The sequence below is a fragment of the Oratosquilla oratoria genome, chromosome 26, assembly GCF_046742065.1.
Source record: "Oratosquilla oratoria isolate Oo_2021 chromosome 26, ASM4674206v1, whole genome shotgun sequence".
NCBI classification, from domain to species: Eukaryota; Metazoa; Arthropoda; class Malacostraca; order Stomatopoda; family Squillidae; genus Oratosquilla; species Oratosquilla oratoria.
The window spans coordinates 9507619-9522618 of record NC_134802.1 but is presented as its reverse complement, the minus strand read 5'-3'; the positions used below and the strand labels follow the sequence as shown (position 1 = coordinate 9522618).

The following is a 15000-nucleotide window of genomic DNA, read 5'->3' as shown; positions in this document are numbered from 1 at the left end:
AAATCATCTTGGTGATATTGCTGTTTAAAACCTATTGTTACAACTTGTTTGTACACATTTTGTAAGAGGTGAAATAGGCAACAGGTAACATCTGAACTAGGGAATATATCTAATAAACTATTGATGGCCGCTTTTTCAAAATCCATCATCACAGTGGCAGGTTCAACATTATGCAAGAGTTCTTTTATAGTAGTAAATAGTCTATTGTAAGTATCTTGTGTCTTATTTGGCAGCAAGGCGAACATTCTCGGAACACTAATGTCGTTGTCTTGAATATGTAAAGTGTACAGTTGATAATAAATAATAAATAATTTTTGGCTCTTATGATGTCACCAATTCCAGAGTCAGTTGCAAATATTAAAATTCTTTCAGTATCATGTTCGCCACTGTCAAACTATAGCCACTTCAGGCCATTATCAAGGTAACAATACTGATCAGGAATCAAATAACCATGCCGTACCTGAGGTATTGGTGGTACATTATCTTGTACTTGTCTCCAACGCCTGATACTACGACTCAATGATGATACTGAAGGTAATTCTGAAATAGCACATACATTCAGATTTTGGGTTTCTTTACATATTATAGTCCGAGGAGCATCTTGTGTAGATCCAGACATTATTTTCATTTGATGATGTGCTACTTTTGATTCCACTCTTGCTGCTATTGCTGCTATTATGCTCACCTAGTCACGATTTTGTTGTCACCATCACCAACATATGTGTGCACGCGGGCTTTACACAACCTATTTTCGCACTGCCAATACTGCTTGGAACCATCCTTATTATTTTTGTGTTTATCATATATATAGTTTAGATCATCTACTAATTTCTTTCCATTTTTAGTTGAAGCAATTAGACGAGGCATGGGTGATACAATAAAAATATATATATTTATCCGCAAATACAGCAGCCGTAGTTGATAGCCAAGCGTTAGTAATAGACTGAGAGATGCAGCAACCGTAGTTGATAGCCGAGAGTTAGTAGTAAGCTGAGAGTGATATATACATTATTTAAACAACCGAATACAAGAACAGTATGGCAATTATTTAAACAACAAATTACAAGAACAGTATGGCGATTATTTAAACAACCGATTACAAGAATAGTATGGTAGTTATTTAAACAACCAATTACAAGAACAGTGTGGCACTTAAAATAAACTCCAATATCTTCGCGCACACATATATATATATGTCTAGTGGTATCGAAATGCCCGGTAGTGAAAAATCCTAGTCACAAAATGTCCGGTAGCGAAATGCCCGGTATCCAAATGTCCGGTATCAAAATGTCCAGTATCAAACTGTCCGGTCACCAACTCTCCCCCTTTATCTCTCGCTATGTCTCTCGCTATGTCTCTCGTTCTCTCCTCTCTCCCCTGTCTCCTCTCTCTCCCCTGTCTCCTCTCTCTCCTCCCTCTCCTCTCCTCTCCTCTCTCTCTTTTCCTCTCTCTCCTCTCTCCTCTCCTCTCTCTTCTCTCCCCCCTCTTCACCCTCTTCCCCCCCCTCTCTCTCTCTCTCTCTCTCTCTCTCTCTCTCTCTCTCTCTCTCTCTCTCTCTCTCTCTCTCTCTCTCTCTCTCTCTCTCTCTCTTTCTCTTCCTCCCTCCCTACCTCCCTCCCTCACCCTGTAAGAGGTTGGTAGACAAGTGAGTAGAAAGAGGGGTATATGACGAGTGTTATATTTTTATAGTTTATATAGTTATATAATACCTGAAGGCGAGAAGGCACAAGCTCGCTCTCAGCCTTATGTTTATAAACAGCACCCGGGGGCCAGAGTTCATTGCTTATATATAGTGTTGTGCTGACTTGTAACCTAAGTGGGTTATGCAGAGATTTCAGATAGCTTTAGTAAACAATATTGCATTTAGACTCCCAACTCCCTTTCCACCCCTGTTCTCCTCCTCACCTCATTTCTCACTCTATCTACACTGCGTAGAAGACAAAGGTTTGGACGCATTAACCTGCACTCTCTATAAAGACGACGAATGCGGGGTGATCTAATAGGTGTATTCAAATGGGTCAAGGGCTTTAACAAGGGTGATGCAGGCAAGATCATCATATTAAGACAGTACGGTAGGACTCATAGTAATGGATTTACAATGGACAATATTAGATTTGACAGGGTAAAGGCAAGAATTGTCTCAACAGAGTGGTTAACAAATGGAATAGACTTAGTAACCATGTAGTGAGCGCTGAAACTATTGTGTTGTTTTAAGTGAAGATTAGGTGGCTTTATGGATAAGGGCGACAGGTGGTAAGAGACATGGAACGGCCTAATGTAGGCTTTATGGTCTCTTGCAGTCTCCTTCATTCTAATGTTTTTATGACTTTGTTACTGGATGTTTTACATTCTAAGGTCGTCACCGTTCCCCAACGGGTTTGACCTTCCAGGAGGACACCGGTATCTGGTGGTGGTCACGGTTGTCCGGTCTTGAACCTCTTTATTACCATGGCGTCCTTTTTTATTCGAAATTGATCCCAAACGATTTTATTGTGTTTTTTGAGGGACGTCCACGGTTTGAAGTGGGGTCACGGTCATGTGAATCTCATTTCAGAGCGGGGTCTGCCCCTCGGTTATCAAATAGAATTATTTGGGTATTGCCCTCAACCGTGTTTGATGTATGGTACTGTGTTGAATATTTTTTTTATAATGGGAAGGGAAGTGGGGAGAAGACGCGAGGGTGGGGTAGGGGGCTATTAGTGTTGGAGGCCTTGTTCATCTGCAGTGCGGGAGAATTGAACGATAGACCGGAATAGAAAGCGTAGCGAGTTGAGAAATGAAGAGGGGGAGGAAAGGAAGGGCGAAGGAGGTACCGGAGGGAATATGGAGGTGGAAGAGACATAGGAGGAAGAGGAGGAGGAGGAGGAGGAGGAATAGTGGTCTGTATGGGAATGTGGTTGGTAGTCCCGAGGGAAAGATGTAGATGAAATGGTTACACAAACGTGATGATGACGAAACATAGACGAGGGTTGATGGTAGGCTAGGCCGGGGATGGAGACGAGTTGTTAGTGTGGAGTGGGGAAGGGGGGCACGGGAAGACAGTTGTGGAGGTGATATATTTCAGCACTGAAAGAGGTAACAAATAGAAATCGCCAGATGGCAGCCAAAATTATTGAATGGTAACAGAGAGAGTTTCTTCAGAATCAAATTTCCTGGCTGTGGTGGTGGTGGGGGTAAATAAAGACTAATATAATAACAATTTTATTTTCTAAATTGAGAAAAAGATTAACCTTGCTACTGCTAAGGCTTCCCTTTAACTCTCGGATCATGGGAACTCCTGCTCTTCTCATGTGAATCAAATCACTTGGCGAAACGGGTAAAGAACCTAACGATACAAGCCCCTTTTGTTCCGCATAGTGAAAGCACAACAAGAGTTGACAACAAGAGTCAGGTGTTCGATGACTGATAAAGCCTTGATGAAAAGAAGACCACTTCGTCAGGAAGAAGAGGAGGAGGAGGAGAAAGAGGAAGAAGAGGAGAAGGAAGATGAGGAGGAGGAGGAAGATGTAAACATGGAGGTTGTGCGGCAGGTTTCATGAATCGATTGACGTGGCATCGGGTACGTAATTGATTTTGCTTTGGCTAACTGAGCTAAGACGGTTTTATTCAGCGTGTGAGTAAACCTGTATATATATTTTTTCCGTGGGTGGGTGAGGGAGAAGAGAAAGAAAGACGTTAGATGATTTAATTCAGGTGAAGGGCAGCCCCAGTATGAAAACGTTGAAGATATGTAACATAACACCTTTCTTTCCCTTTCTTTCATCTCTCTTCCCCTCCCTTCACCTCCCCTTCTCATCCCCTTTCCACCCCCTTCCCCTCCGTATCCTTATAACTCACCCGCCTCAGCCCTTCCCTCTCCCTTTCCTTTCCCTATATTAGCCCTTCCTTATCCCTTCACTTCCCTTTTCCCTACCCCTCGTTTCACCCTCATTTCATATTCTTTTCCCCTCCCTGTCTCCTCACTTTCCCTTTCTCCATTCCTCTCACATTCTCCTTTCTTTTCCCTTTCCTTTCCCCTTTCCTTTCCCCTTTTTCTTCTCCGTTCATCTCCTTTCCACTTTCTTTTCCTCATCTCCCTTCCCTTCTCCTCAACTTCCCCTCCTCTTCTCATTCCTTTCCCCTTTCCTTTCTCCTCCCCTCATCTCCTCTGCACTCCCTTCCTCCTCCCTTTTGCTTCCTTTTACTCTATTCCCCTTCCTTTTATTCCATATCCCCCCTCTCCGCCCTCTCTCCTGCATTCCCTCCTCTTCCACCAGCGCAAGATCGATTCCGTAAGAGTAGTTTCAATAAGTTAGTGGCGAGTCGGAGGAGTGGCGATGTAGTGGACGGAGGATTCGCCTGGAGACTTGGTGAAGGTCACAAGGTCGAAGTCGCACTGTTCTGCAGGGAATTTGGCGCTGACCACAGGCGGACGAGTGTCTGCGTGGAGAGTCAACTTACCGAAGGAAGTTTTTGACCTTGATGACGCAACCCTGTTTAATCTTTTCGCGAGTGGGTTGACGTCTCCCTGGGTGTCACTCAGCAAGCTCTTTTATTCAGTGTAGAGAATATAAAGTCTCATGTGATTTGAGAGTGGTACACTATTTCTGTATAGACGCCTTGAGGCCAAGGTGGAGCTGGAGAATGTTTTGACCTCGGAATTGAGGAAAAAATATACTTTGGGACATCAGTGTGATGGTGCTGCTTGGGCACAGGCGAATTCATTCGGCTGGGATACGGACTCCCTCCCAGAGAATGAGTTTTGTTAACAGGCAACGCGGAGGTTTGTCTGGCAGCTGTGTAAACAGTGTGACGGGGGTGGCCTAGCACGCTCCATTGATTGGGCCTGTGCCTGTGGCCCGCCGCACGCTGTATACAGGCAGGCACCAAGCTGCTCGGCTTACCCGTCTTCACTCCCTGTGCCATGCTTACCTTACTCGTCCACGTCCTTATATGGGCACGTCTTCCTTTTGCCGAAGTCTGCATTCAAGCACCTTCATGTAGGGGTTTAAGTGCTTGACTGAGTCTCTATGGAAAGACCTCCTTCTACCTAAGTCTGCATACAAGAACCTTCATGTAGGTCACTGTTTCCCAACCTTTTTTTCAGACGACCCCAATAGGATCCTCATGATATGACCGTGACCCCACTAATCTATTTGTATGTATTGATATATATGACTAGTTGTTGACTGTAAAAAATAGGGGACAAGTATAATAAATATATATGTAAGAAAGGTAATGTAAGATTATAAAAGACAAAGTTAACATTATTGAATTTTATTATGAGTGCTTGATATTAATCAAAACAACCAATTTTTGAATGATATGATGTCAAATTCCACAAAGAGACTAAAAGTGGAATTTTTTTCTATGTAATAATCAAGTGATTTCAATGGGAGCCTTGTGCCTGTATCATGCTGATAAGTTTCTCTATTCGTGGTTCAGTCCTGGAAAGTGCCACTCTCAAATCATGTTCCGGTTGCAATCGATTTCTGCGTTTTGTTTTGATGGCTGTCAGTGCTGCAAATCCTGATTCACACGTATAGGTTGTAGCAAAAGGCAACAGCATTTTCACAGCCTCACATCCAAGCATTGGTTTCTCTTTCTTCGCAGCAGTCCAGAACACACCTAGTGTTTGGCGCTGAAAGTTGAAATAAAGAGTTTCGTCATGCTGCACCTCGATGAGTTCCTCTTGCAGATTTTGGATAGAAGACTCTTCTGAAAGGTCCTCTGCGTGGACATCGAATGGTCTGCGCACCCTTTTGTACTTCTCGTCCATCTCTACATCCGGAACATACCTGTCAAACTCTTCACTCAATTTCTCAAGGTGCCCAACAATGACATTTTGTACGTCCACAGGTGAGGCGTCCTCTTCATCTTCCAGAAAAAGGTTCAATAGTGGAAAGGACGCAGTTTCCCCCCGTTCGATCTTTCCCTTCCACAACCTCATCTTTGCCTTGAAAGCCTTGAGTTTTTCTGACACAGAGATAAGAGTTTCATCTTTTCCTTGCATGGTCATATTCAGCAAATTCATCTCTAAATATATATTTGACAGATATGCCAGTTTAAGCAACCATCCTGGTTCTGAAGGCTTTAATGCCTATGCATGTTTCTTCTCGTTCAAGAAGATTTCAACTTCTGCACGCATATCAAGCACCCTCTGGTGTATTTTCCCTCGGGACAGCCACCTGACAGATGAGTAGTAAAGCATCTGACTGCATATCAGAGCACATCTGACTGAATAGCCTTGAATTCAGAGTTCATGATTTAATAGAATTCACTATTTGAATCACATCTTCCATAGCAGTGTTAAGCTCAATTGACATTTTTCGAGAGGCAAGGTTTTCCCGGTGGAGCAGACAATGGGTCATTATCACTGTGGGATTGACCTGTTTTACCCCATCAGTGAAACCCTGGCGTGCCTCTAGCATTGCTGGTGCTCCATCAGAGCACACACTGAAGCACTGATCCCATCTAAGCCCTTCTTTGATGTAACTGGCAACCAATTCGAACAGGTCTTCACCCGTTGCTGTCTCCATTCGTTTACAGAACAGGAAGTCCTCTTCAATGTCACTCTTTCATTGGTACTGCACATATACCAAAAACTGAGCATTGTCACTGACGTCGGTTGATTCATCTCACTGTAAGCTGAATTTCCCGCTCTCCTTGATGGGAGCCACTACCTGTTCTTTTATGTCTCCCGACGCCTCTTTGATTCGTTGGTTGATTGTATTATCCGACAGTAGAATAGTTTCATTTTTTCTCATTCCATTATCTCCCATAATGGTGCGAACCATATCAAGGGCTGCTGGCTTTACCAACTTTTCTCCAGTTGTGTGGGGCTGCATGCACTTAGCAATTATTTTTGCAACAAGATGGGATGCAATTGTTGCTTGTTGAACAGGACACACTACTGTGTGCATAGGGTTGTCTAACCGCTGACTCTTCAGTTGTTCTTCTTTCCTCTTGAAATACTCACGATTTTTCCCAGCCAGAGTTGGGATGTTTTCCCTGGAAATGGCGCTTAAGCTTATTTTCTTTAAGTGACGACTCGTGGCTTAGCACTTCCCCACATACAGCACATCATTGAAGAATCTGAAATAAAATTTATAATTTATCAATTATAAATCAAACAAAAGATGTTTGGTAAAGTGTGCCAAAGAGAAAGGGAGGCATAAAAAAAAAAAAAAAAAAAATCCTTGTAGCTGAAAGAGCAGTCTTCATTTTTATGCCTACTTCTATTGATAATCATGATGTTTTTGTTCTCAACCGAGAAAACGTATTTTAATAACTATAAACTTCAGTAATATACATAAGGTACTAAACACAAATGATAGATTCTGTATTTATAATGAGATTGTAACTCCCCAAATGAAAAGTCACCAGAATTCCAATGAAAATGCGATCAAAATTGATTCTTTGATAAATTTTTGTAACATTTCACGAAAAAACTGTAGCTTTTTTTTTTAAGAAACATATGTTATATACATGTCAGATTGGTTGGTTATGTTTACTGCATACAACACAAATGCTCAAGTGCAGGGTGAATTGATGCAATAATTGAATAAGTACAAGGAATACTCACAGAAAGATACCAGCACAACGATATGCACTCACAACAGAACAAGACTGTTAACAGGTGAATGAATAATGAAATGAAACCAGTTGAAAGATTCCTGTTGATGCAAGTGCGTGGTTTACAGCAAATTAATATCTCGTCATTTGTTCATTTCGAATGAAGTTGTCTTCATATTTGTATGTCCGTGCGCAAGATAGTGTCGTTGGTATGAATGAGTAACATATCCGAAGCGCTTTTACAAGACGCCTAAATTTGACGGCACTGCATGCACCGGTGTACATATGTACACGTCTGACACCATATGATGGCACGCGCAACTTGTATCTGTGTATTTCTCTGCGTTGCTTATGGGTTTTTATCGCATGTACATGGTTACTGTATTGAATTCATATAATTTTGCAACAAAAAAATTAGCATACAAGATGTCTTGGGGACCCCATGGTTGGGAAATCGTGATGGCTTACGTACTTGGATGAGTGTTATGCAAACGCCTTCTTACGACTAGGGAACGCTTCTGAAGCTAAATATAGTCGCCCTAGTATGAAATCTTCTGTCAAATAATACTGCCTGGCATGGAATAGTCTAGACACCGATTTGAAAGTTTTACCTAGCTGGAACACTCACGATATGAAATGTAATCGTCTGACAAATAAATTAATAAATAAACTAATAAAATGATATAAAGAGAATTAAATCCGTATCGGGTTTGTTGCCTTCAGCCTAAGACAACATATAAATGGATATCTCACCGAATTATTTTTCTGCTTTTTCTGAAGTGTTGTTTATCTATGATTAGTTTCTAAACCTCTTAAAGGTGGTGACGAACTTGATTGATTTTGATTCCGCTGCTAAGGACATGACCTGAATTATGTAGCGTGTTTGTTTGTTTGTTTGTTTGTTTTTTGGGGGGAGGGAGTGAATACTGCAGGCCTGAAGAAGAACTCAACTGATCGAGACCCCGTTCAGATTCGAAGTGATAATATCCTCAGGTACATAGAATTGCTCCTCCTCCATTCGTGGGAGGAGGAGCGAATTAGTCGTCTTCATATTTAAGGGATTTAAGGGATTTGCTGTGCAGAATTAAAACCTCAAGGGTGTGTGAGCACGACCCTGTTCTCGTTATTGTGACTCCTATAGCACTCCCTAATCTTTCCCATTGCTATGGGATCCTTAGCTGTGCCCCCTTGTCGGGGGACCCCTTGTCAGCTTCCTCTCCCTTCTCCGCGCTCTCGGGCTCCCACGAGAGCCACCAGACCCTTCCCGCCAGCTCCTCCCGCCACAATGGCAATAAAGAGAGAAAGGGAATATTAATTAAATAGCATTCGGTGATTTATTCGCTTTTATATTTCCTCGCCCCTTTTCTCTGCCCTCGTTTCACTTACCCACAGTATCGCCTCTTCTTTCGTTCTTGTGTATCCCCAACCTCCCCTTTTACTTCCTATCTCTCCACTTGCCACTCACCCCTGCCTGGCCACATATCCCCCTTCTTTAGCCTACCAGGCTAGTTTCATTTTCCTCTCTCCCTCCCTCCCCCCCACTCCGTCCCTAACAGTGTACCCTTTCTTCCCACTTCTGTTTTTTCTCATTACTTACTTTGCCTCCGAATTTCCACGTCTTCATCAAACTTTCTCTTCTTCCTTTTCTATCCCCTCCCTCTTAATCTTCTTTCATTTTTCCTTTCGTAAGTTCTCTGCCTACAGTTCCTCCTCTGGGTCCTTTTGTCTACTGTTATCTCTTTTCCCTTCCGGTACACTGCATTCCCATGACTCTTCCTCTTCTTTTCCCCTCTTCTTCTTCCTTTTCTCTCTCCGCTTCCACTCCCAACCCAACCTACCTCACTCCACATTCTCTCTCTCTCTCTCTCTCTCTCTCTCTCTCTCTCTCTCTCTCTCTCTCTCTCTCTCTCTCCTTCTCTCTCCTTCTCTCTCTCCTTCTCTCTCTCCTTCTCTCTCTCTCCTTCTCTCTCTCTCTCTCTCTCTCTCTCTCTCTCCCTCCCTCCCTCCCTCCCTCCCTCCCTCCCTCCCTCCCTCCCTCCCTCCCTCTCTCATTCTCTCTCTCCCTCCCTCATTCTCTCTCTCCCTCTCTCTCCCTCTCCCCCCCCTCTCTCTCTCTCTTTCTCTCTCTCTCCTCTCTCTCTCTCTCTCTCTCTCTCTCTCTCTATATATATATATATATATATATATATATATATATATATCGCCTTCTCTCTCTCTCTCTCTCTCTCTCTCTCTCTCTCTCTCTCTCTCTCTCTCTCTCTCTCTCTCTCTCTCTCTCTCTCTCTCTCCCCTCTCTCGCTCTCTCCTCCTTTTCCCCTTCTTCGTCTCTCCCTCTCTCTCTTACCTTTCCCCCACCTGTCCTGTCCCCATTTCCTCACTCCACCCTCCGCTTCCTCCTCCTCCTTTTCCCTTCCCCCTCCCTTTTTCTTTCACTTTCCCTCTTCTTTTCCCTCTCAGCCCTCCCTTTCCTTTCCTTTTTTTCTTACCCCTTTACCCTTACCCCTGCCTTTGACCCTCCCACTTTCCGCATCCCCTCCTCCGTTCCTCCCCCATGGACCATTACCCCCTCCCCCTTCCCCCTCCCCCCCCCCGTATGCCAGATGAAGCGAAAGGGGCACATCCACGTAATAGTAATGACGTTACGGCTGACGGTTCCTCCACCGCCCTGATAGTTTTGCCGTTACGCACAATAAAGTTGGCGCCAGATCTAGGGGAAAATAACGAGCTACTCAAGTTGGTTCATTATCTCTATCTATCTCTCTCTGCCTCATCATCGTATTAAACTGAGTAAGATCGTCAAAGCTTGAAAGAAATAGTCTGTGTGCCCTTGGAGTCCAGATATATTTCTTGGTATTTCAAGCCAAACGATATTAACCCCACCGACACTGATAAGGGAAAGGTTAATCGAAACTGGTTATATCCTCTTATCTCCTGGACGTGAATAAAATAGGCTTCCAGTAGCCAGAATAAAAAGAATGGTGATGCTCGGGACTGAGTGATATCAGGATTCGTAGTAAAGGATTTGAATTGGACAAATGTAGGTTTAAGGGAGCATCGCCAGCGATCATTCGAAAAATTCGGGTACATGAGAGAATTTTAGGTAATCATTTCAAAAGAATATCTATGATGGTGGCAACACTCATACAAATTTATACAACTGTATTTCGTTTTTATATTTTACACAACATAAAGTAGATAAAATATTGGCAACCTCTGGCAACCCAATTGAATAGAAAAACATTCTGTATATTGAAATAGCGTCAACATTTCTATAGCTGTTTTTTTTTTTTTTTTTTTTTTTTTTCTACAGAATTGTGTAGCATACCCCACAAAGACAGTGGACATGGCACCAGTATTCTTGAAAAGGTCAAAGTAAGGTGACGTCGCTCCTGGAGCGTCTCACCGTACGCAACATTTTTGATTCCTCGCCCTGTATTGTTGTTGTGATCATGGAAAAATGAGCAAGAAACAAGAGAGTAAAGCGGCAGAATATAGAGAGGGCTCGTGAGTGCCTGAAATAGAAACAAGAAGGAAAAAGAAAGAGGTGAAAAGAAGCACAGCTGCACCCAGCACTCCGCAAGCATCTACTAGCCACGCCCACCTTACACCTCCACCCACGCCACACCACTCACCCTCACCTCACACCTCATCAGCAAAGAAGAGGAATTTGGAGATTTGCTATACATCGCAACCATCAAACAAATGGTCGCGAAAATTGGAATCCCCCGACCTGTAAAGTTTATGTTTTTATTCTTTCTGTTGTAATATCTTCGGTTGTTCTCTATGGGGTATTTGGGGTTTAACCAACGTGTTCGACAATCAAATACCCCGTTCACACGTTCGACGAACCGATAGACCGTGTAAACCCCCTCTCATACCAACCTGAATGATGTGGATGGATTTTTCATTGAGTAATTAGAGCTTCACTAGAGTTCACTATATCTTCACTAAATATTCACTATGCCTTATATATACATGGGAGGAACACAATACCCTGAGGAATTATACACTAAGTTCATTAGATACATATTTGAAAATTTTATTTCACCTACTCTATAAAGCGATGAGACACTCCCAAAAAAGGAAATGGGCAAGAACTGGTTTAACAACAGAGTGGTTAGTACACGGGATAGACTTAGTAAGCATGTGAAATACTTGGTTGTTTTAAGAGACGAGTTGATTTTATGAAGAGGGGTAACAGGTGGTAAGGGACATGGAACTGCCTAATGTATGCGTGGCATGGTACCAGTAGGAACCTTGGAGAGAAAAAAAGGGTGTTTAATGAAGAATTTATTTTTATTGATGTGAAAGAATGACATAATTCTTAATCGTGTGTGTGTGTGTGTGTGTGTGTGTGTGTGTGTGTATGTGTGTGTGTATGTGTGTGTGTGTGTGTGTGTGTGTGTGTGTGGTCGTGGAAGACATGTTGGTCTCGTGATCGACAGCTATTATCCTCACGGATAAGGTTTCAGATTTTATATGTAAGTCGATTTGTGGGTAATGGTGTGACGTTACACACACACACACACACCCAATGGCGCAGTGGTAGCGATCGTGGCCGCCACTATGGCGGTCCGGGTTCGAATCTATGCCAGGTCTGAAATAATTTCAGTATCGCTACGCTGGGAGTCGTTACTCCAACTCTCGTTGACGGGAAGTTGGGGATATGTGCACGTGTAAGGTCACAGGATTGCCCATAGATCGGTCATATATTAGCTCTGAGCTCTCTTCCGGGAGGAAGTAGCTGTCGATCAACACGTGATCCAAGACCATGGTGAATCACACACACGCACTCCACACGCACGGAGTGCCGGCTCGCAATACAGCAATGCTGAAATGTTCGGCTTTGGGCGAGACTCAACCTCGGATGGCTGAATTAGCCGTCGAATGCGGTACTAACATACCATCGAGTCGTGTGTGTGTGTGTGTGTGTGTGCATTCACCTTGGTATTTGGATCACGTGTTGTACTCGTGATCGACAGCTATGTGTGTGTGTGTGCGAGCGTGTGTGTGCGCGTTCGCGCGCGCGCTTGGCACCTATCCACGGGCCAATCAATAAGGCATTGTCCCAGTGTACTGTGTAATGTCCTCAGAGGGAATCCGGCGGTACTGCTCTTGGTGAGGATTAATTTTTTAATTATGTTTATTCAGGTAGAAATGTACATATTTGTGTGTGTGTGTGGGCGTGTTTATATGCGTACATTCATGTACGTGTGTGTGTATTTACCTACTTGTATTATACAAAAAAGTGGTAAAGTGGTATCCTGTCTCCTACTCTCCAATTGATCAAATCTAGCTTCAAATTCATGTATGGTTCCTAATGGACTATATCTCCTTACTCTCCAATTATCATAATTAGATTTGAATTCATGTATTATTCCAACTTGGGCTGTATCACCTAAGCTGCTAGGCATGTGTGCGTGCGCGCGGGTTTGACCGTTTGCTTATTAGTATGGGGAACAGTTTGAATAATGTGTATTTGTGTTAGTTACTGCATTTTCACATTAATAAGGTATTGCTTTGATGTTTTATTCTTATACTAGGCAAATTACCCGCGCGTTGCTGCGGGCAAATGATGATAATTTTAATTTTGATAGAATTTGTGGAGAAAAGTTACACATATCAATATAACTCAATGGAAAAGGTAACAGAAATAAAATGTTAAGTAAGAAAAAAAAATCAATTTGAGGAGGGAGACGCCTTTTGGAAATAAAATGTATTCGGCCGTAAGACAAGAATGAAACCAACCTTTCTTTATCTTTGAACTCGCCCGCGAAAAAGTAAAATAAAAATAACCGATATTTAAACATTTGGTAAAATTATACAATCATTTTACATTTACATGCTTTCTCATTACAAAGGGTATCATAGTTTGTGGCAACATTAATTTCACAAATATAAATAACATTTATGAACACATACAATGGTTTGTTTAATTATAGTAATTTTTGTCACAAAATGCCAATCGTGTTAAGGAGACATTACAGTAGTGGCGTGTTACCCCACCATAACCTTTTAACCCTTAACCCTAGCCAAAATAATATTTTTTTTGGAAATGAAATATAGTTATCCAAGTACCTGGAGTGATAGGGTATCAGAATACATATGGTTATGGGGGTCTATCTCCAAAACCCTAGGAGTTCGTGAACAGACAGACAGACAGAAGCTACTATTTTATTATAGTAGATTGAAATTTTGGGCGAAATATTGTTGATTACGTGAATCTGTCGTCTTCGTTTTGTTTTTGATATTGTTAGTGTCGATGGTCTTATGTGGATTGTTTGATAATCGTCGACATGACTTAATTGAAATCGTTCTTAACTTCGTCGTCATTGTCTTGTGGGTACTTGTTATCGAGTTCAAAATCATATTGAAATTTTAATTTGTTTTAATTAAAGAGACTACTTTGTCGTTATGTTGTTGTTATTGTTTGTTATTCCCAATGGGGCTATTATTAGTGTCGTTATACAACTGTTGCATCGCAGGATGAACTGTAAATTTCCTGTATTAAACAGTTTTGTAAAAAAAAAAATTGTCATTTGTTCTTTTTCATCGACCTTTAGTTTGTTCTGAGACGCTTTGTGCAGATGTGTGTTTTATTTTTTAATTTTCATTTATTTATTCATTTTTATTTATTTATTTATTTACTTATTTGTCGAACCTTTCGTCCAAGGAATTTTGCCCTCCTCTCTCCCTCTCCTGCTCCCTCTCTGTCTCACTCTGCTTCCCTCCCTTCTTCCCTCCTTTCCCGTCCCTCCCTTTCTGCCCCACCCTATCTGTCCCTCTTTCACCGCCCCCCCCTCTGTCCCCCTTCTCTCCCTCTCTGTTCCCTCCCTCTCTGCCCCACCCAGTCTGTCCCTCTTTCTCTGTCCCTCCCTCTCTCTGCCCCGTTCTCCCCCTTTCTATGTTGCTCCCTTTCTCCGTCCCTCCCTCCCTCTCTGTCCCCCTTCTCCCCGCTCTGTCCCCACTTTGTCCCCATCTTCTCCCCCCCCCTTGCCCCCACGCTCTCTACCCCCACTTTTTTTTTCTCTTTCGCTTTCTTTAGCTCTCACTCACTTTCCCTCTCCTTCTCCCCATCACTTCTCTTTCTCACCGCCCCTCCGCCCTTGCATATTCACGTCCCCCATCTCGCTTGATGCCTTGTCGTATAGTCTCTACCACCTATCGCTATAAAGATGGTACCTGTAGACCAGCGCCCCAGCATGAAATAAAAAAAATTGTGTTGCAGCAGGTGGCGTTGAGCCAAGGGCTCTATCATAGTAGAACTCTTGTGAAGATGGATGTGGCAGGTGCACTTGTCCGTCCGCTTTTCTGTCCCTTGGCTACAGACTGAACCAAGGAAGTCGTGGTACGGCGTCGTACCAAAGGTGTGGAAAATGGCCTTAGGTGAGAGAAGTGAGAGGTGCTCAGCCCCTCTTCCTCCTCCCATCCTCCTCTCCTCTTCCT

The 15000-nt window shown here is 42.9% G+C and overlaps 3 protein-coding genes across 6 annotated transcripts in view; 1 reads left to right on the top strand and 2 right to left on the bottom strand.

The window, feature by feature from the left end:
* The window catches only part of LOC143039250 (uncharacterized), a 633-nt gene extending 388 nt beyond the window's left edge, over positions 1–245 (bottom strand). Inside the window, exon 1 of the mRNA XM_076209122.1 lies at positions 1–245. This exon is cut by the window's left edge and continues 388 nt beyond it. Coding sequence (XP_076065237.1) covers positions 1–245 — 245 coding nt within the window.
* The window catches only part of Ypel (Yippee-like), a 485504-nt gene that overhangs the window by 205911 nt on the left and 264593 nt on the right, over positions 1–15000 (top strand). The gene's annotated exons all lie outside the window — the stretch shown is intronic.
* LOC143039249 (zinc finger BED domain-containing protein 5-like) lies at positions 5369–6013 on the bottom strand. The gene has a single exon (XM_076209120.1). The coding sequence runs from the start codon at positions 6011–6013 to the stop codon at positions 5369–5371; it is 645 nt and encodes a 214-aa protein (XP_076065235.1).

What these genes read in the sequence shown, in the direction of transcription:
- LOC143039249 (XM_076209120.1), bottom strand. Translation starts at nt 6,013, where the DNA reads ATGAATTTGCTGAATATGACCATGCAAGGAAAAGATGAAACTCTTATC.